Source organism: Notothenia rossii (assembly GCF_949606895.1).
Source record: "Notothenia rossii genome assembly, chromosome: 12".
In the NCBI taxonomy this organism is placed as follows: domain Eukaryota; kingdom Metazoa; phylum Chordata; class Actinopteri; order Perciformes; family Nototheniidae; genus Notothenia; species Notothenia rossii.
The window spans coordinates 22,132,661-22,155,190 of NC_136911.1; the positions used below are offsets into that span (position 1 = coordinate 22,132,661).

At 41.8% G+C, this 22,530-nt stretch overlaps 2 protein-coding genes across 2 annotated transcripts in view; one reads left to right on the plus strand and one right to left on the minus strand.

Moving 5' to 3' along the window:
* Positions 1–8,112, plus strand: part of LOC307026363 (sodium/hydrogen exchanger 9-like) — an 84,769-nt gene extending 76,657 nt beyond the window's left edge. The window contains exons 14-16 of the mRNA XM_079661705.1: positions 298–353; positions 7,199–7,304; positions 7,388–8,112. Of these exons, the coding sequence (XP_079517831.1) occupies positions 298–353; positions 7,199–7,304; positions 7,388–7,552 (327 nt within the window). The 3' untranslated portion in view covers positions 7,553–8,112. The remainder of the gene's footprint in view (positions 1–297; positions 354–7,198; positions 7,305–7,387) is intronic.
* Positions 8,113–9,643: 1,531 nt separating this feature from the next.
* On the minus strand, positions 9,644–13,931 carry chst2b (carbohydrate (N-acetylglucosamine-6-O) sulfotransferase 2b). Its single transcript, XM_079661704.1, has one exon. It carries the CDS (start codon positions 11,805–11,807, stop codon positions 10,410–10,412), a length of 1,398 nt encoding a protein of 465 aa, XP_079517830.1. The 5' UTR covers positions 11,808–13,931; the 3' UTR covers positions 9,644–10,409.
* Positions 13,932–22,530: the final 8,599 nt, after the last annotated feature.

The window sequence follows — 22,530 nt, forward strand, 5'->3', positions numbered from 1 at the left end:
GTCTCAGTGGAGGAGCGAGGTCGTGTCTCTTTCTTATGGAAATGGTTTGATGTAACCTGGCCCGGAGTGAGAGTCTGCTGGGGGCGATTTTCTACTTTAGCCAGAAGGGATCTTTAAGATGTTCCTAATAAGCAAAAGCCCCCGAGGTCCCACATGTAAAAAGCTGAGGTCATTGGATATGGCCCCGCTGACCATCCCGGGGTGCAGGTTTCCAGCATTTCCATCAGGCGGCGTACACAGCCACCCCAGAGGTTTTTATGTGTCAGCGAGTAACAGTGGTTCTCTCATGGTGTGCAGGTCGCTACAGGGAGGCCAGACACAACACGAGGCCTGTGGCACCGTCTGGACTACAAGTATCCTTTCTTCTCTGCAGCACTCTCACATCTGCTCACACTCACTATGGTTACTGCACCGGCCTGTGGAGCAGATTATACAGCGAGGACAAGGGAAGTAGCAGAGTGCTTCATTTCAGGGACTGTGAAGAAAGGACAAAGAGCAAAGTTGATGTTCATGAACTGCTTCAGGTGCTCGGGGAGTCCATAGGTGCGTTTAGAAGGGTAATAGGTACAGGTGTAAAACAGCTCCAAATATTTCCATCAGGAGAAACAGTGTCAAAAACGATGCACATAAAGAAACATAAATGTGCCAAAACACATGCAGATGAAGAAACATCTTCGGCAACACATGCACATCGTTTAGAAAACATTTTAAGTTTCTTCATTTGAATGTGTTTTTGGACATTTGTGTTTTTACATTTCCAGCCTTTTTGATCCTTCCTCCCATTGGAAATGTTCTGGGCCTACAGTAAGTAGCGCGTTTGCACCTGTCAGCTACGATATCCGACATTTTGTAAAACTGTTTTAAATTTTACACTGAAAGCGAGCAGCTGGCTTGCTTGTGTGAGCAAAATAAAACCTCTACTATCGATGCCAAAGTTAACTAGCTAACTCATAATATTTCGGTTTTATAATCCATTCAAATTCAAGGTGCATTCCCAGCAGGCTGTGGTTTAACCAGGAGTCAAAGCAGAACCAATATCTAAGCTGTTTCCCCTGTTTCAAGTCCCTATGCTAAGCTAACTAGCTGCAGCTGCACAGACATCTAACTCTCTGCAAAACAATATTTCCCAAAATGTCAATGTTTTTCCTTTTAATTTGTAGACCACATGGTGAATTAGGATCCTGTAAGCAGAAAATGTTGTTAAATCATTAGGCGGTAGGAAAACCGTCCTGTCCTCTGCGGTAGCATTTCATGAGGACTAATCTCATGTTACCACTTAATGGCCTCATGACCTGGCCCGGTGCTCGGTCAGGAGCACTTCATTTGACTTTATGGACTCTGTTCCCACTGCTAAACAATGACATGTGGGTCTTATTACTAGTGCATTAAAGAGAATAACAGTTACTTAGAATATCCGATCGGACAGCGTAGGTAAACATTCAAAACGACTCAGAAAAGCTGCAAGAGAACCAGTTTTAGTACAAATCAAAATCTCCCACAGTAGGTACTCTTTATTGTAGAGAACTGTCCAAAAGTGTGAAAAGTGTATGGCATCTGTAAGGATTTAACTAAACTCCCGTCTTAAATTATGTTGATACACGATCCAACAAAATGGCTGTCAAAACATGTTATGAATATTTTTAGGGATTAAGCTTTGAAAATGAATTTAGTTTTGAGTTTCTGGAGACAACTTTGGCAGCGGTTCCAGCCTCAGGTCTTCCTGTGATGTCTCAATTTACACGGCCCCTTAGATATGTTCTTGGCATACTCTCAAAACCTTATCAGTAGGGAACATCTAGGAATACTATATGATATTGTTGCTTCGTTCTGATGTCTAACAAAACAAACATTCCCTGAGAAGTGCCGTGGTTCCTCTGTGTTCTCACAAGTCTCCATGTCATGGCTGCTGAAAAGCCTACACACGACATTACACTGCTAACAGCACGGTTTTAACAAGATACCGATACACTCTGCTTCTTATCCACCAAACGTTACCCTTAGAAAAGAAACAACTGGATATTTATGATCAAAAAAGTCTCCTGTCACATTGTAATCCTGCTAGTCGTCCCCAGTTGTTTTAAATATCAAGGTAATCTGATTACATCTCTGTGTACAGTTACCATGCAATTAGTTACTCACCAAACTTGCTCAATCCCTCCTCAAACACCACATTAGAAACAACTTTCTTTCATGTTTTTTTTTTTTCGTCTCTCAGCTTCTGAGAACATTGAAATCAAAGGGTACCTTTTTCAGAAGCTGCTTGAAAATGACACTCTTATTTCTCTTTGCTGAAATATCCCCCTTAATTAAATTCAGTTTAAACTGAAGCCGTTCCTCTGTCAATATTTAATGGAATTTCAAATGATAGCTAAGGGACATAGAATTATTTACAGTCTAGACTGGGGTTACAAAAAAGCAGTCAGCTGATTTGTGACCTTTGGAAAATGTCCTTAGTTGCTCTCTAAGAGTTAGAAGAGGGGAGGAATATGATCTCGTGTCTGTATGAACAAAGCCACAGACAAACACACATATGCCTGATTAAAAGCTCTTATATACAAACCTAATTACACACCACAGACACACAAGCACATGCATAAGCATATCACATGCATATCTCTCTCGTGTCTGTATGAACAAAGCCACGGACAAACACACATATGCCTGATTAAAAGCTCTTATATACAAACCTAATTACACACCACAGACACAAAAGCACATGCATAAGCACAGACAAAAGCTAATATGCACAGATGTTATGAAAAACAATGCTATGATATGGGCTCAGAACAGTCTCATAATTAGACCCTCCAGAAAAGCGTGGGCTAAAATCCTTGATTATGCGATTAAACATGCGGGGTTTTAATGTGACTTTATGCGGTGAAATTGCGGGAAGTTGCGAAATATGCGGGAAAAATAATAACATTTTTTTAAAATATTGGGCTGTCTTATTTATTCTCTCTCACACACAACCTGCCACTAACGTTAAACCCCTTTACTATTCAATTAAACACACTCAATGTTTATTTATTGTAAAAGAATAAACCAGCCCCCCCAGCTTCAATCTTCCAGGCTACTCACTTCGTTTCTTGTAGCCCTCAAAAGGGTTTTGGAGGTTGATGCCTCGGTGAACGTGAGTTGTTTGGCTTTCTTATAAATCTACCCTCGTGGGGGGGGCGCTCATGTGATTGGCTTAGAATTGAGGAGACATCTGATTGGCTATAGATAGAAAAAATTACAAGTACGAATCGGCTGAGCGTCAGGGGAGTCTCAAAAAACCCACACACGAATGCACAGCGATCCGTGCACAGAAAGCGGTTTGTGTTTGCAGGTTCAGAGGTTTTAAACGGAAAACATGTGTGAATCAAAAATACACATTAAAAACTTTTTTCTGTATTTGGATTTTATTTACATATATATCAAACGGAACACATTTGTGTGTGCATTGAAAAACACAAGTGTGGATCCTTCTGTGTGCATGTGTGTATTATGAGACTGTTCATACCTCTGGTAGTAGCTGTGGTTGGTGAGTTTTGAAATCCGCCTCTCCAGAGCTCTCCCTAAAAACATGCCTGCTTTTTTACCGGAAGCACCAGGGTGTCTCTTTAATGTCTTATTGACCGAGCAACCGTAGCACCTTCAAACCCTTTAGCTCGAGCTAAAAATCTCCACAGTGGGTAGATTTGCATATTTTACAGAGTGTGTGTGTGCTGGGGTTTTTCAATCTGCATGTAAATGTGTGTGAGAGGTACAGAGAGAGAGAGAGAGGTGCAGGATGAAAGGCCCAGCTCTGGCCATGGTTTCCTATTGATGGTAAAAAAAAGAAATAGCATGATAGATGCTTTGATGTGGACCAGGTGAGCGTCGCTGCAGGTAATTGAGCCTCAGCTCGGCTCATCCTGCTGCTTCCTTAACCGTTTCCCTGTCAGCCTGGCTTTAAGGCTCATTAGGACAAACATTTGACTCTTAAGCAGTAATTTTGAAGGACATCAAAGCCCGTTTGATCTCTCCTGCTGGAGCTTTTTGCAGACTGTGGTTTTCAGGGCTGGCAAACGCTGTTTTTGTTTTCCCCCCGGCATCCCAGTGGCCACCCGTGTTTAAGAGACCCGGGTGGCTGCAATTGAAAGTTGGCTTTAACTCTGAGGCATGACTTGTATTTATAGTATTATATAAAATACCACAGTAGCAGAACATAAACAATACGATGCATAACAATTAGAGACATGTCTTCATTGCAGTGTGGTCCAGAGTGAAGCTATTTTTACTGTATTCAGTTCACCTACTGTTGGGTAGTTCTCTCTATTATTGCATTATGATGATATTATGACATGAGTCACGTGTTAAATATGCATTTCCTAGTAACAGCAGACAAACACAGGATGTAGAGTTTAATATGTATCTCTGAAATGTTGCGGGTAGAAGAGCTAACATTAAAGATTAAACTACTCTTGCGTCGTGGTTTTAATCAAATTCTCTGCAAGATAATACGTTTGTCTCAAAAAAGGTCAAACTATGATTAATGTTGATGTTGGGATATGGTCCAATGATAACTGTATTCTTAGCATTTGTTTTATAATAAGTGGACAGTCTATCTTCTTGTTTTGTTTCTTCATGTCTTTCCTCTCTCTTTTTATAAATAGAGTGGAAGTACAGGAATAAGTAAGTCAAGTATAACTCAAGTATTTCAGTAAATATACTCAGTTACTTTCCTCCACTGATGAGAGGTCAGGAAAAGGTGACATGTGGCGCATATAGGGAGGAAGCAGTTGGGTGTGTGCACAACTACTTAGCACACGCACACACACACACACACACACACACACACACACACACACACACACACACACACACACACACACACACACACACACACACACACACACACACACACATTGTGAAGCGGCTCTTGCAGTTATAATTACCCCAGCTGTCTAGTGTTATGCCAACGTGTTACAGGAGGACACGGTGCCAACAAGAAGACAACTCATTCCTTCAGGTCCACAGGAAGTCATTATCCCTCCTCTTCTTCATCCTCCTCTTCTTCATCAATCTTTTTTTTCCTTCCCTGATCTGAGACATTTCTAAATAAATCCTGTTAGCGCGCCCATAATTCACACCTCTTGCATATCGCTGATAACAGCCCCACAATGTAACAATTGGCATCAGAAACCTTTAGCTCTGTGTTGTGCTCATGCTAGGGGGATTGTGTACTTTTGGGCCATCGTGTTATTCATTATAGACCCCAAGGTACAAAGCCTTTGTGCAGAAATGATAGCATTGGTGATGTTGTCCCGTGGAGAGCAAAGCACATCAGAAAGGGAATCATTTCCACAGGTTTTAGAACCAGCTTAGAGCGAGTTTCTGTTGAGTGGACACAGAATCAAACGCATCACAAGATGAGATGTTACGAAGCTACTGAACTCACCTGGCCTGAACAATGAGTGTTATAATATGTTATTATCAAGTGACCACCTACGATCACTGAACCTTCAGGGCTTCATCATAACATCTGAAAAGAGCCCTTTCTTATCCTTCTCTCAACAGTGAATTATTTTCATTTCTATCCCCTCCCTGCAGTTCTCCTCTTGCAGAGCACTCGCTCCTTTTGTTGCATTTTGTGTTTTCATTAATACCCAGCAGAAAATAACGCCTCTCTTTAGCCAATGCTTTCTAGAACAGCTACTGTCTGGATTTGCATTTCAAAATCTGTGGCAAAAACCAGAAACATCTCTCCAATATCATTTGGTTTGACACGTTATTAAATGGGCTTTTTTTCCTTTCTCATAGTGTGTCAAATAGGTGACCAACTACCAGAGTAACCAATCAGAGCAGACTGGGCTCTGGTTTCAGACAGAGGGTGAAAAGAGGTGCTGCAGCACAGACAGTATGAGAACAATAAAAGCATGAAGACATGTCCCAGTAGAGACACTACATACTGATATACACCTGAACATCAGCAGGAGAGGACTCTTTAAAGTAGAGACACTACATACTGATATACACCTGAACATCAGCAAGAGAGAACTCTTTAAAGTAGAGACACTACATACTGATATACACCTGAACATCAGCAGGAGAGAACTCTTTAAAGTATAGACACTACATACTGATATACACCTGAACATCAGCAGGAGAGGACTCTTTAAAGTAGAGACACTACATACTGATATACACATGAACATCAGCAGGAGAGGACTCTTTAAAGTAGAGACACTACATACTGATATACACCTGAACATCAGCAAGAGAGAACTCTTTAAAGTAGAGACACTACATACTGATATACACCTGAACATCAGCAGGAGAGAACTCTTTAAAGTATAGACACTACATACTGATATACACCTGAACATCAGCAGGAGAGGACTCTTTAAAGTAGAGAGACTACATACTGATATACACATGAACATCAGCAGGAGAGGACTCTTTAAAGTAGAGACACTACATACTGATATACACCTGAACATCAGCAGGAGAGGACTCTTTAAAGTAGAGACACTACATACTGATATACACCTGAACATCAGCAGGAGAGAACTCTTTAAAGTATAGACACTACATACTGATATACACCTGAACATCAGCAGGAGAGGACTCTTTAAAGTAGAGAGACTACATACTGATATACACCTGAACATCAGCAGGAGAGGACTCTTTAAAGTAGAGACACTACATACTGATATAAACCTGAACATCAGCAGGAGAGGACTCTTTAAAGTAGAGACACCACATACTGATATACACCTGAACATCAGCAGGAGAGGACTCTTTAAAGTAGAGACACTACATACTGATATACACCTGAGCATCATCAGGAGAGGACTCTTTAAAGTAGAGACACTACACACTGATATACACCTGAACATCAGCAGGAGAGGACTCTTTAAAGTAGAGACACTACATACTGATATACACCTGAACATCAGCAGGAGAGGACTCTTTAAAGTAGAGACACTACATACTGATATACACTTGAGAATTAGCGTCATAGGCCCCTAATACTCTTTACGAACTCTCTAAATACACAATTTTCACATAACATCTCAGTGAATTCTCTCACCGGGTGAGCTCTGGTTTAACTCACATTACTACTGTGAGAACCCTTTTGCCTCAGCTCTGGTTTGGAAACACTTCCCCCCTCTCTTGTTCACACTCAATGACTGTAACACACCTTTGCCAACAAGCCTTAACAAGGTCACAGATTTCTTAAACCCTTGCTGACACACTGCGGCCCCCCCCTCACCGACACACTGCCACAGTGCTGTGGGCTTTTTGCCAGACTCTTCAGCTGCCCCCATGTCCAGGAGGTAAGACACATCTTGAGTTTTTTTTACATTCTTCAAACATCCTCAGAACAGGGAAAACGAAATGCATTATTTTTACCATTCAGGACGAAGAGCAGGTGTGTGAGGCAGATCCCGACGACCCTACGTTCGATTTGGAGAAAACTGAGAAGGGGTTCGGATCTGTTGGAGGTGATTCTGGATCAGCTCACCAAGAAGACCTGCTGGAGGGAGATCTGGGACTCGGCACCGATCCTCCTGCTATCCCCTGAAGCTGCAGGATTCACCTCCAATCCTATATCTGCCCTGATGTCCCTGAGTGAGGTCATCTGAGAGGGGCCAATCGGGAGTCAGCGCTACAGTAGCCTCCCGGAAAAAAGGTCATGCACTCTTCTTGTTTTGACGCGCATGCAAAAACACACTCGGGGAGAAAGGACTTCCTGCTGCACTGCTTTGGCTCCAGTTAGGGAATTTAATAATGATTTATCCTGCTTTTTAAATGTGTGCTCGGTCTACTTTTCACACACTTTAAATTCCAGAACAGCAGCTCTAAGCTTTACAGTTCGGTCTTTGTCTCTGGCTTTTTGGGGACAATTGCTTATGAATATCTGCTGTGATTAAAAGCCACTGTATTTCTCTTAATCAGCAAAAATGGTATTTGCGTGCCAACCTCCCGAACCCCTTATTAAACTTTTATTGCACTGTTTTCCGCTACAATCCTTTTAACTGATTCAAAATGTTGAATTTATCACCACTTGCTTATCATGGGCTCGAAGACCTCCAGAGTGTATCAACGGCATTTGGCAAAGAGACGATTAAAATGTGAGCATTTCCTCTGACTTCTTTATAGATTGGTCTTTGCTGCTTTCTCAGTGAGTCATTACAAATCTCTGGGGCTACCATCCCCCCGTTGTGTGAGGCGGGGTGTCGTGTGAAGCACAAATCAAATCTGTGAAGGTTAGGCTGTGTGAATATGCAGACTGTTTCCCTCACATTAATAATAACGCCATTGTCCTTGAACTTTAACCGAGGCCTGTCTATGTTATGATGTGAATGCATGGCTGCATCGTAGGAATGCTTCTCTGTTTCATTCTTCAATGGCTGCAAAAAAATACATGCAGTTTCCTTCGTTTTGACCAAAGGAGACTTGATTATAAGGACCCTCAATGTTACAACCTTAAAGGAGCTGTTCCTCTTAGATTTCTCGTCTAATTTGACTCGTTTTGGTGTGTTTTGGATCTATTACCTGTTCAATAGGTCATCCCAAAGCAATGCACAATAACACATTCTGTCGGTGATGATCGAAATATCGAAACATACAAATTTGACATTTTAAAAATCAAGTGAAGTGTCAAAAAAACATGTTTTACACTTACGCCCACCAGCTTCCTGCAAGAAGGAGAAACGAGGGCTTGCAATAGTTCTGAGCTTTTCACATATCATTTTTGGGCACTGTTACTGAGGCGAGATCAAATCTGTAAATCTCAGCACTCACATTGAAATCTGGATGGAGTAGGTGGTGGAAATTCCGCTTTGTTATAAGTTCTTAGACTTGTACCTTTGTATTCAAGTCAAAGTGTATTTCCCTTTTTGAGCCGATTTGTCAGAGTGAATAATGAATACAGTTTTTCTAATGATTAGGAAGCACACTTTACGACACGTACTTAAAGGCACCCTGTGGAGCTTTTGACCCCTAGTATCATTAAAGAGGAACATCGTTTTGGTCCTTCCTTTGTTTGTTTTCGTTCTCACAAATGCTTATGCGTGCTATGAGCCTTTCTACTGAAGTGAAAGCAGCTGTTAATCACAAAGGAAGGCATCAGGATAAGACTGCTAGAAATGAAACATCGACTTCAACCAGCAAGATATGAATTAAACAGCTCACTTCACTTAGACCTCCAGAATACACACATTGTTGTGGGTGAGAAACGCTGAATGGTAGAAAATGTGTTTACAATCAAACTCCACGGGGGGCCTTTAAGTTATGTAGCTAATAGCAACACATGTGTGACATTACTACTGCACTATGGTTCTCAAATGGTGAGGAAAGGCTCTGGAATAAGGTATGCCTTTGAAAAATCTTTGTTATTAAAATATATGTTGATAGCTTATCTTGTTATAACAATATTGATTACATCCAGTATTATGCTTTTGGGGGTTTTCCCTTTCCTGTAGTGTGTGTTTGTGTATGTAAATGTCACAGTAGAGCCACTAAGACCCTGAAAATCAGCATAATAGGGCCCCTTTAAATGTGTAACTGTTCCTCATGCACCGTACTTTGAGAAGCACAGTCTTTGTATGTTATGTATCAGGATTGACATGCACAGCAGTGTGGGTTTCTTCAACACAAAAGAGTGAAACCGTCTTGTTAACTGTGAACTTTACTCAATGCAATATTCCCAGACCATGTGTTTTTATAAGAGCAAGCAATTGTAAACATTTGAAATGGTAGAAGAGACTGCTTACACTGACACAGAGAGACTTCCCGCTCCAGAGCCATGACACAGTCCACAGTGCATGATATCATCCTATGAGGATTTAGTGAGAAATCAAAACATACTCTTTTAGAAATCTAGACGTAGCACTAACGCTGCTCCGATGTATTCTAGTCATCACACCTCTACCTATGGCACATCAACAAACCAATTGATTGTCTCTGACTTAAACCAGGTCTTACAAACAGACATCAGCAATGGGCTTTTTCTCAGTTCTTTGTTTTGTTGTTCTTTCATCAACTATTTTCACTTTTACAGACGGTATGGAGACTGAAAAAAACGTTTTTTTTGTAAGGTTTGGAACATTCAAAAAATAACCCCATTTCGAAATGTCATCATAACAAGATACATGAAGTATACAGTTGTTCTTTTTTTCCTTTTCCTTGCAGCTTCACTATTTAAATCCTTTATCAAAAGGCCTTTGCATTGTCAAACACATCCAATATTCCAGTATAAAAGAAAGTGGTCCCTTCAAACACCACTGCGAGTCAACGGAGAGAAACATGATACATTCCCAGCGAGGCCAGTGGAGCTCCTCAAACAGTGATTCAAAGTAAAGCTTTTTAATTCCACGATAAGAAGAAGAAACGGCACTCGATGCAACATTAAATTAAAAAGGTCTTTGGTGGCGATTTCACAGTTTGGAGTGTGTCAGTAGTGGTTTGCTCAAGTCCTTGGCCTCCCCGGCTGTTCGGACTCTCTCGTAGCCCAGAACAGACATGGCGTGGTGGCAGTAGTCCTCCACTTGTTTGATCTGTTGAATGCTCAGCACTGTTCTCCATGCACTAGCAGCTTGTGTGGCGTTCCTGGACGAGACGATGAAGGGCTTGGAAGAGGAGCTGGAGCCGCTGGTCATGTTCAGAGCAAACGTCTCGATGTCGTGGTTGGCGGTGAGGTTGGCGAAGTGGTAGATGTTCTTCAGGGTCTTTACGGGGTTCTCCACCAGGTCCTCGTACCTCACCGCCATGTATTTCCCCTTCAGCCAGCTGGGCGGGTTTAAGGCAGTCCTCAAAGTCCTGGAGGTGCGGTCGCAGATCACCTCCATGGCTCCGATGGAGTGGTAGTCCGCGCCGTCCTTCTTGTTGGCTTTGTGACCGGGGTCCACGAAAGGGATCCGGCGAAGTTTAGGATCCCTGCTGCGCACCACCTGTAAATTCTCCCTTATCAGGCCGTGTCTGGATTTGATCCTGGAGTTAGCCACGGCCCGCGGGTCTCTGACCAGGTGTATCACCTTCAAATCCAGCGATGGGTCCTCCATGAGGGGGGCCAGCACGTTAACGTCCAAAATGCGTACCCCTTTAATGACTATAGTGCTATATTTGAGGCACTCCTCCTCCAACAGTCTAAGGCTTTGAGGGGGGCACTTTTTACACAACTTATCGTCCACCATCCCCACCACCTCCTTCCTGTAGGCTGAGCAGAGGGGGTAGGAGCACACCACTTTATTGAGGGTGGCCCCGAACAGTCCCAGGGAGGTAAAATTCTTGCCCCCGGGGCTGTTGTAAAGTTGGAAAACAGACAGGTCGCAGCGATACAAGGAGCTCAGCATGTCCCTGGCTGCTCCCTGTAAAGACACCGCGTCGCCAGGGTACAGTTTCTGCCAGATGTGCCACATGGGCTCGTACAAGAAGAACACTTCTGGATTTTGGTTAAAAAGCTCCCCGAAAAAGGAGGACCCCGACCTCCAGGTGGTCAGCACGTAGATGAGCTGCCTCTTTTTAGCCAGAGAGGGCCTGTACAGGAAGCGAATGTCAGATCTGCCCTGATAAGTGGTGCTCCTCATCTGATGGTTACACTGCTGAGGCTCCTTAGTCCATTTATAATTAGCCAAGTTAAGCATCGTGAGGACCAGCAGTAAGAAGTAGGCCATGAATAACACAATCCTCTTCCTGCGGAGGACTTTCATCACGAGCCCAGGCTGTGCTATTATCTTGGTATGATTCCTGTAGGTTTTAAGCTTCCTCCCAAAGCCAGCATCCTTCTCCCAAGGCGCAGTCAACTTCAGTGGTGGATGGTATTGTTTGCCTCTCATCTGTTCCCTTTGGAGAGTGGCTCTCACCACTGGACAAAGCTGCTCACATTGAACGTGTAGCAACACGCTCTGCAGGATGCACACAGCTTATACTGGGGGGATTGATACCCAGATGAGTAGAAGCTCATTAGGTATAACACTCACCAGCCAATTCAAAATCCACAACACGATATCCTTTTTCCACTGCAGTGCGCAATGCTCTTCATGGGAACGGACGAACGGAGCGTTTTGTGTCCACAGAGCGGTGCGCGGATCACAACAAAAAGGAAGGAGCCTTCATCATAGCAACATGGTAACAGACGCCCTGTTTGTGCATGTTCAACGGAGGCATCCCTGCGCACTTCTCATCCGATGCATCCTCGTACAGGCAGCCTGGGAAGATCCAGACATCTCAGACAATAAGACGTCACGATTTGGCGCGCCCTGCTTTCTCTCAAATCACTCCGCATCTGAAAACAGAGCAACGCCCGGCCGGTATCTCCACACAGTTTATTGAAAGGGTAACCCCCTCCCTCGTTTCTTCCTGCTCCCCCTTGCTTGCTCGTCCAACTAATACAAACTGGACCGATTCAATCAGAATGCACGGAGGAAGCCCCGCCCACAGAGGCACTGGATTGGTCCGCGTCGTGCGTCAGCGAGCCTCTCCATTGGCTGTGCTGCACGCCTGTCACTCTGCAGGGCTCCTCTCTGGCTCCCACAGATCGCAGCAATGGTAGACTGTGGAGAGTGATGCTGTTGTTATGTTTCAGAGAGGCCTTCATCTCTATCTGCGTCCTAGTAACCACAATCCACCCCAATATTTTACACACTATTCCAGGTGCAAGTGTTCAGGATTTCATGTTCATACAACCCACACACCCCTATTTTGTTTTGTTTACAATCATCTGGTTCTATTCTATTCCTGTCTTTACATTGTGCCATTTGTTTCTCATATAAACCTCATATTAGCCTAAGACGTCAAAGCCCTTTTTTAATATGTTTGGTTCGTTTGATATCCTTGTTTAATAATGCATGTATAACCTCAACCCTGAAAGGCATAATCAACTAATAAACATCTTTCTTTTCAGGACAAATTAACCATATGTATTCTAAATAGTTAATTAAAGGTATACCATACACACATGACTTGCAAAATAGCTTCCTGTTACTGTGTTTTTCTCCATGTATTGAGACAGTGTGCAGCAGGGATGTGAGTGGCACCTCTCTCAAGTGGAATCAGCTGCAGTGTGACATCTGACAGCCGTTCCCAAGGAGCTGACAGGAAACTGTAAGGCTGTGTTTGAACAGAGGAGACCGCATGCTCTGCAGATTGGAAAGTCATCCTTCCTGAGAGACTTGGGTTCCCAAAACAGGGGCCCTTTGACCCCCTGAAGAGAATTCAATAGGAGTGTGTTATCCAAATTGCAATTTTTTTGGTCATGTTTTTTAATTCTATTCAACTTCTTTGATACAACTTGGAACCTTTCTTTCACTGTTTCGCAATAATAGGTCTGTTTACAACATTTCGACAGTACGCCCTCACTGTTTCTCTCAGAACATCTGCTACAGATCAGGTAACGCTGTGTTTGTAAGTGCTTTTAAAAAGATTTTATATATTTATATATACGTTGGATTATTTTACTGTATGCAATGAATGACTGCTCTTAATGCTCTGTGTGGTCTTTCCACCCCATATGTACTCATACTGTACTCATACAATGCATAGGCTATAATCCTTTGTGCACACTGCCCTCTGCTGGAGAGTCGTGTTTCCAAAACAAGACAAAAGAAACAGATTTCAGACTGAAAACAGACTCGTCAGGCCTAAAAAATAATAATGATTACATAACAGCAAGTTTCTCACATTTCCAATTACATAATTACTGTTAAGGATCAATCCATTAACATTGAGGTTTACTAAACTACGGTTAATTATGTATATTGGTCAGTGGGAAAGTAATCAAATTAAAGCACTTAGAGAATATTGAATAGCAGTTTCTTATTAGGTTAATTGAGTACTTTACTTTATTAAAAGCTAAAAAGAAAAGCATGAATCCTATTGTTCTTTTTTTGCTTACTTATTAATTTCAGTCTGATTAACTATACGTGTCTTTTTGGGATGCTGCAAAAATAAAATGGCTTTTTTTCACATGCAATGTCTGAGCTTTTCTTGCAACGCTCAGACTTCATCTATAATATTCTGTGTTGGCTTTTTCAGGTGTAATGGAAGAGGACACAGCATTGCCACAGACGGCATCAGAGTGAGTGAAACATGATAAGCTTTTTTTTTTTAAAAGGCGTTTCAGGGTGTTCTAGGTTTCTGTGCAAAGCTGCGTGGATCTCCCACTGGTATTATACAGAGCAAGATGTCCGTTTCCCGCTCTTTCCATTATCCATATGCAGTACATGTCACCCATGCATGTCCGAACTGTTGGAGATTTCGAGGATGTTGAAAACCAACCTCGTCTCCGCGTGTCGTTTGCTAAGCTGGCTGAATTCGGGAGAAGAGAGGGATTGATTAAGAAACACCAGAATGCAAGCGAAACAATAATCCGGCTTTAATGATACAAGGCAACGATACAAAATACAAATACAAAGAAATCACGAAGCACTCTGCAGAGTACTCCGGGCTCAGGTTCTACCCCACGTGTGAGACAGGTCTCAGGAACGGCTGGTGAAAAACAAGAGCGCGAACCAAAGGAAAACACAGTCTTTCATACTAAAACACAGGAGGAGGAGGTGTACGTGCTTTCCCCCAGAGGTCATCTTATTGGCAGGGACCAACACATGGCCTGTCGCACCCAATCAGTGCGACACAGCAGCTTTTAGCCAGCACACACACATCTCCTTTATGGCCCTTTGTCCGAGTCCATCTTCCCGCCTCCTGACTGCCACACACAAGTTAAAAGTATGTTTTAAGATATAGTTGTTATAGTTGGCTAAATATACGTAATACATGTTAATTACTTTCATATCAATAACAACGAGGAACACATTACCTATGCTCTTAAGCAGTATTAGAGATGCTTTTCAAATAGTCAAACTTCTCACAGGCTTACCTATGGAGAACACACTCATTAGTCCTATAGCCCCTCCATTTGTTTGAGCTATTGTTCACATCTTTACTTCAAATAAAAGGTTTCACATTGTATATTTCCAGCTTCCTTTACACATACTGCTATTATTAACACAAAGTAACTAACCACACACCTCTATTGAAAACAAGTCGATTCCCCTGACAATTGACCTGCTGAACCTCCTGGAATGTGTCCCTCCCCCACCTCTCTCGTCCCTGTCATAAAAACTGCTTCCATTTCATATAGAGTAATAAAAGATGTTTAAGCTAATTTCTCCACAATGTTTGTAGCCATTTAGTACCCACACATGAAAGAATAAGAACAGAGGTATAGTTGACCAGTAATCATGTAGCATTTATATTTACTTCAATGAAAACACATACACATCTGCTACAAGATTGTGTCACGCACACCCATTTTTTACGAGGGAAGCATTCCAGCGTCTGGCACTATCTCCAAATATGGTGTCCCCTTCTCACCTCTCTCTCTAAACACAAGGAATTCACCTCAATATATTGGGAGAGGAAAAGATACTTTGTCCCTTCAAATTTAACACACATGAACATATATAAGGTGACACCAAAATGAATATACCAGATTTTACTTTCCTGTCATACCCCGTTACTTTAATACTTCAAATAATTCAAATAATCCTTCAATTCCCCCTTTTTGGTCTCGCATTAACGAGACCAACACACATAAGACATTTGAAACAAAACTACTGTCCTTCTTTAATACGGTGTCTGTCCCCCTTCATTAAACCTTTGAGAACAGAAAACAACCTCCAATGACAGTGAAGAAACTATCAGAGTGAGAGCCTGAGTGCCAGACGGCAGCATCCTTGCGTGTTGTTGAATCATCAGGCCCCCCCCCCCTCAGCAGAATACGCCAACAAGGGCAGCTGATAGGGAGGGGGAGATGCGGCCTTTCCTTCAAAGGTGGAACTGATTAATCTGATCAGAGAGAAGTAGACTCCTCTGCTGCCTCGAGAAGTCCCCCAGCCCGCTGACGCCTCCTTCCAAGTCGTCTGCTGTAGGGATGTCCGCGAGGTCCTTCTCCTCCAGTCCGCTGATGCCTGCTTCCAAGTCGTCTGCTGTAGGGATGTCCGCGTTGACGATAGCCAGGTCCATCCTGATGTCCTCCAAGGTCCTAGCCGGAGTGTTCCTCGCCGCACACTGGCTCCAGTAGTACCAGATGTCCCCCTTTGCTCCTCGGCGGACGGCATGAGATGTCCTCTGGGTCACTCTGTAGAGGCCGGAGAACCTGGGGTTGAGTCACGTAGGCCTGACGACCTTCAGCCAGACGAACTCCGCTGTGTCGGCCTCCTGCTCCTCGGGTCCCCCTTTTGGCGTCAGCAACCTGTGTGGAGAAATCTGATACCCACCCCTCAAGTCTACGCTCAGTGCTTCTGGGCCCTCAGGTGTTTGACCCACCACTGGTAGGCCGCTTCAGAATTCTAATACTTGGCCTGTGTCAACAAAATAAACCCCAACATCTTCAGGTGAACTAAATATCTCAATAGCTCTGAATTCCTGACAAGCATCTGTGTTATTATAAATGAAATCCTTGAGATCCCATTTAAAATCTAAATATAATATGAACTGCTAATGTTTCTGGTAATGGAACACACTAATGTTATGGATTAAAAACAACTAAAATCATGATACTGACAAAGTGAATAATTTCCAGGCGAGACTGCTTCTACCTGTCACTGCTTGGATATTATCAAGCTGAAAAATGAATACAGAAATCCAACATACTGTCATCAAATGTCTTTCCATTATGAATTTAAATTAAATGTACATCCCCATAATGATCTAAACAGTCTATGGCTTTTACTTCTTTACCAGGCTAGTTACAAGATGTTGTCTAAATTAAATTCTATCTCATTACATTACTATGTTTTAACTTAGCTGTAATATGTTCTTTCTACATTTCAAACCTCAGTTACTTTAATACCTGTTGAAATATTACCAAATTGTTTTCATTATCACAGTTCACCTTCTCATTCTCATTCTGGAATTACCTCTCTCAGTAGCCCCTTGGCCACTGATTCTGCATCTGTGTTACCTGTTATAACTCAATCAATATTAGAAACATGTCAACATTCATCAAACAGTATCTTATCCCCAGATAGGGAGCAGGTTAAATCTAAAACTGTCAATCAATGGTCAGATTGAACATCTGAGTTGGGGCGGCAGGTTTCTTCCAGTCCCTAAATGAAAATATCCCACACTCCCCCTTTTTACACATGTAAACATGTGTAATAAAATCCTGTATGGGAAGAAAACCTTCAGGTAACCAGTGGTTATAAGAAAATACCAAACATCATTCACAAAAGTACATCCGTCATTTTTCACAGTAAACACTCCAGGGAAAATAAGTGTTCATTTCCAGCTGGCAGTCCTAAAAGAAACAGAATCTTTAGATTTTAGTTTGAGTTTTACATTTGCAAACCGCCAACTCCTGTGGGAATTAGAAACGGGTCACATGTGCGTTTTTCCAAATGTGTGAAATTGTAGGAAACCTGTGTTTCCCATGGAGCTCCAAAATAATGTATTAGTCCAAAGACATGCTCGGTTAGTTATTGTTTTAGAATCATGCAGTTACACTGATCACATGCAGAAATTCATTCACACCCACACTGTCAGGTTGTAAAGTCAAGTTTGGTCAGCCCCAGAGTCAGTCATTGATAGTGCTTTTCTCAAGTCACACTGTCAGTCAGGGTCAAAGGTCATTTGGTCTCAGTTTCATTGGCCATGTGTCGTGCTCTGCAGAGACTTTGATATTTCAGCATAGGCCAGTATCCTTTGTCTACAAAAATCAGTCATATATGGAGCGCCATCATTTATCAATTCACGATTACCACTTTAAGTCAGATATCTCTAACTTGTCATCGGGACGGCTGCTTCCCACATTTCCTGCAACTTGGTACAAAACTCACTTCATAATAGTACTACTACTACTGCAATTTATTTACAACTAAGTAGTATTAAAATGTGTAATAAATCTAATTCAGAAACTTGTGTACATAACTATTATCTTAAGTCAAAACATCACTAGGATCTGTGTAGCTCTGCATTTCATAGCTCATTATACTCATTTATCTTCAATTCCGGTCTACTTAAAAACAATGTTAAACTCTTTAGCAGTGTGTGGAACCTTGGGTGTCCGAACATGCAACCATCACCCATTACTCTATCAAGGATTAAAAACAGTTTCCATCCTAAAGCCCTCCTATGGTAATAACTATGCCACAATGGTGAAATCAATATTGTAACAAATGAAATCACTACTTTATTCACACATGAATAAAAATCTCTTGAAGAATAATTTATTAATATGATGGAAAGATTGAACAATATGGTTCTACACTGTGCTACTCCAAAACACCCCCTGCTTAAAGTGTAGTGCATATTTCCCTCATGTCTCCCCCTTTAACCCTCAGTGTGTTTTTAGGATGATTTTCTCATTTTACATTAATAGTTTCCTCTTTACTGCTATTTTGAATTTACCAATCGATTAATTCATGGTTAATACCTCTTTTTATCTTTACTTATTTATCAAGTCAATTCAAGTTCTTTAAATGTGGTGTCTTCTATGCGCGTTTTGTGAATAAGTGTGTTTATGTGTAAACTCACTCATTCCCGTTCTCCTTTTCTCCTCCCCTGGTTGTCTCAAGCCGTGACCCCGACCTCCTCACTTCAAATCGACTATGCCAACTCCTCTGATTCTGTCTTCTCTTCAGTCCATCAGCTCTTGAATCCATCCGCTGTAACTGTTTTAGGCAGCTGTTGGCCCAGTCACATCTGCAGCCCACATCATGCCACTGTTCTTGCACTGCTTTGCATTTCATCTCCCCTTTACAGCCTCTCCGCTGCTTCATGGAGGGCGGATTCTGCTCTCATGTCCCCCACTCTGCTCCTGTGCCAAATCTCGTGGCTCAGCTTCATGCCCTGTCTGAGGGACTGATGAGAGTATTTCTGTATGTCAGCAAGCGGTTTGGTTCTGGATGCCTCAGGTGGAGACGGTTCAGCTCCGGTTCTCTGTCTGTTTGATGGAGAAGGAGGAGCCTCCTTTTGGGTTGGGTCTTTTGTCTGCTTGGAGGGACGGGGTCGTAGCCTTTCTAACTCAGAGGGGGAGTCCAGGTCCCGGGACGCATTATCCATAAGAAATCTAGCACACTGAGATTGAATCAATCCAACCCTTTCCACTCTGTCTCTTTTTAATCATACTATCTGTCTTAGTTGCTAAATGCCATCTAAACAACACCATTAATGTCTACTAATGATATTACAAAAACTCCCTCTATAAATTGTTTCATCCATTGTTACATATCCACCCAACCTGATTCTTTCAGGAAACCATTTTCTTCCATAAATTGAAATACCTGTTTCAAGCATCACATATTTCACACACTACGAAAGAACATCTCCATACTTTCTCCAATATTTTAAATCCCACTGTTACTTAGAACAATAGTAGACCTGCAGAGCACACTGATCAGATCACAGTAATATACTTTGGCTCAAGTGTAGGCCCATGTCTACTTTCCATTTTACTTATTACTTTTGGTGAATATTTATTTATATTGTCTAAATTCCTTGTCTATGATGTGCAAAAAGTTAGAGTATAAAAATGTGTTTTTCTTAATGTATTTACACTCCACGGATTCTTGAGTTTACTCATCTCCTAGTGTTGTCGTTCCTAAAAATGTTAGCAAACACAAAACTCCCACTACAACATTTATAGATAAATTGATCTAGCAAAATGAACTCTTTTCTAATTCAAAATGTGACAAAAGAACAATGATTTGTCTTTCACAAGATGGTGGTCTAACAGAATGACTCTTGACCTCATGGGGTCAAATAGATTTAGCCATGAGGCGGCTGACTTTAAAATGAACTGGGACAAAGAAACCACATGCATGTGGGTACATTATAGTCTAGAAATATAACACAAAACAACACGACTTAAAAATAATAACAATTCAAATGACTTCTGGTGAAAAGCATGAAGAACAAAACAACTTAATCTACTCTCAATGTTCATGTACACCATCACTGTGTATTTAATCAGTTGTTACCGGTTGTATCCTTAATCAAACTATTCCACCATCTTCACTTATTTTAGGTTACTCATTCAACAATATGACATTCTCCCGAATAGTAGTTAACTTTATATAACTTTTACTCTCTATATTTTAGCAACAACCTTACTCTTCTCTCTCTCTCTGTCTACTCTCCAAAACATCTCATTTCTCCTGACCACAAGTTTCTCATAAATCACCCCTTTGTGTAACCGTGTGAGATGGCTGGAGTAAAACCTTGTGCAGGACCTCTGTCATGCTTAAACATTAACAGATTCCCTCTGACGAACTCACAAAAATCTTCTCTTTACTTTCTACTCTTTTGTTCCTGTATTTAATATAATTTTCCCCTTGGAATATAATTAAGTACAATCCTTAGTTAATGACAAATACCATGAAATTCACAACGCAATGCAACGGTATCAATCAGTTGTCAAAGACTATATTTAAATAGCAGCAAATCATTGTTTCTTATTTATTTCAATATATCTACCACTTCAAATCACACCTTGATCTGTTCATTTTCTATGTATTTCACTCCAACTTCAGATCACTAGAGAAAAAAGCAAGCAGACACACTCCGGGCTGCTGCTGCTGCTCTCGAGAGGAAAAAGGGTGGGGGGAACTTTCACAGACAAATACTGACACCCCCGTCTCTCTCCCCTGCTGTAGCTCTCAGCCTCTCCTTTGGAAAAGGGGGGCTTCTTTCAACAATGAACACTTCTGCTATCCTTTTATTCAATTTTTCTGCTTGAACCCACTGTCCTCGTAAGCTCTTAACTCACGCTCCTCTCGTTAAAATTCTCCTTACATTATGACTTCGTATCTATTCATCTGACTTAGGCTGTTTCTGTTACCATTAAATATTCACAGACTTCATATCTATTGATCTGACTTACTGTCCTTGTTACCAGTAAATATTCACAACACACCAAAGGATATAGTGAGGCCCGGTCACTTCAGAATGACTTTCTGAAGTTTGCGTTACTCTCCTTTGGATCACTTATAACAAATAACTCATCTCCAGCCCCGTCGAGCTGTGGATTCGTTATTTTGGGTCAGTCTTATATGGAGACTTAATACAACCAACTGACTACTCTTAGACAGTCTAACTGTGGGGACTCAATACCACCACTTGCAAGCCAGGGACTTTAATACCCTTCTGGCCTGTCGGAACTTGATATCCGATTTTAACTGTGGGGACTCTTATACCTCCACTTCCAAGCCAGGGACTTTAATACCCTTCTGGCCTGCCGAAACTCGATATTCGGTTTTAACAACTAAAACACGCATTTGCATTGTTACTATAAAAAACACTGTAAACTTCGTCTGACAACCCTAAAATTTGGAATATGGTCAAATCACAGGTTTCGAATTAAATCGTGTCTGCTCACCTGGTAGCCTATTGTACAGAGCTCTGTTTGTAGTTGTCAGAAGAGGCCGAGATGTTTAGCCCTGGACTATTCCGTCCGCTTGCCGCTGGTGGTCTCTTCCCCGAAAACACCCCACTCAGAAACGTCGGTGTCACCATTTGTTGGAGATTTAGAGGATGTTGCAAACCAACCTCGTCTCCGCGTGTCGTTTGACAAGCTAGGTGAATTCGGGAAAAGGGATGGATTAAGAAACACCAGAATACAAGTTAAACAATAATCCGGCTTTAATGATACAAGGCAACGATACAAAATACAAATACAAAGAAATCACGAAGCACTCTGCAGAGTACTCCGGGCTCAGGTTCTACCCCACGTGTGAGACAGGTCTCAGGAACGGCTGGTGAAAAACAAGAGCGCGAACCAAAGGAAAACACAGTCTTTCATACTAAAACACAGGAGGAGGAGGTGTACGTGCTTTCCCCCAGAGGTCATCTTATTGGCAGGGACCAACACATGGCCTGTCGCACCCAATCAGTGCGACACAGCAGCTTTTAGCCAGCACACACACATCTCCTTTATGGCCCTTTGTCCGAGTCCATCTTCCCGCCTCCTGACTGCCACACACAAGTTAAAAGTATGTTTTAAGATATAGTTGTTATAGTTGGCTAAATATACGTAATACATGTTAATTACTTTCATATCAATAACAACGAGGAACACATTACCTATGCTCTTAAGCAGTATTAGAGATGCTTTTCAAATAGTCAAACTTCTCACAGGCTTACCTATGGAGAACACACTCATTAGTCCTATAGCCCCTCCATTTGTTTGAGCTATTGTTCACATCTTTACTTCAAATAAAAGGTTTCACATTGTATATTTCCAGCTTCCTTTACACATACTGCTATTATTAACACAAAGTAACTAACCACACACCTCTATTGAAAACAAGTCGATTCCCCTGACAATTGACCTGCTGAACCTCCTGGAATGTGTCCCTCCCCCACCTCTCTCGTCCCTGTCATAAAAACTGCTTCCATTTCATATAGAGTAATAAAAGATGTTTAAGCTAATTTCTCCACAATGTTTGTAGCCATTTAGTACCCACACATGAAAGAATAAGAACAGAGGTATAGTTGACCAGTAATCATGTAGCATTTATATTTACTTCAATGAAAACACATACACATCTGCTACAAGATTGT

What these genes read in the sequence shown, in the direction of transcription:
- chst2b (XM_079661704.1), bottom strand. Translation starts at nt 11,807, where the DNA reads ATGAGAGGCAAACAATACCATCCACCACTGAAGTTGACTGCGCCTTGG.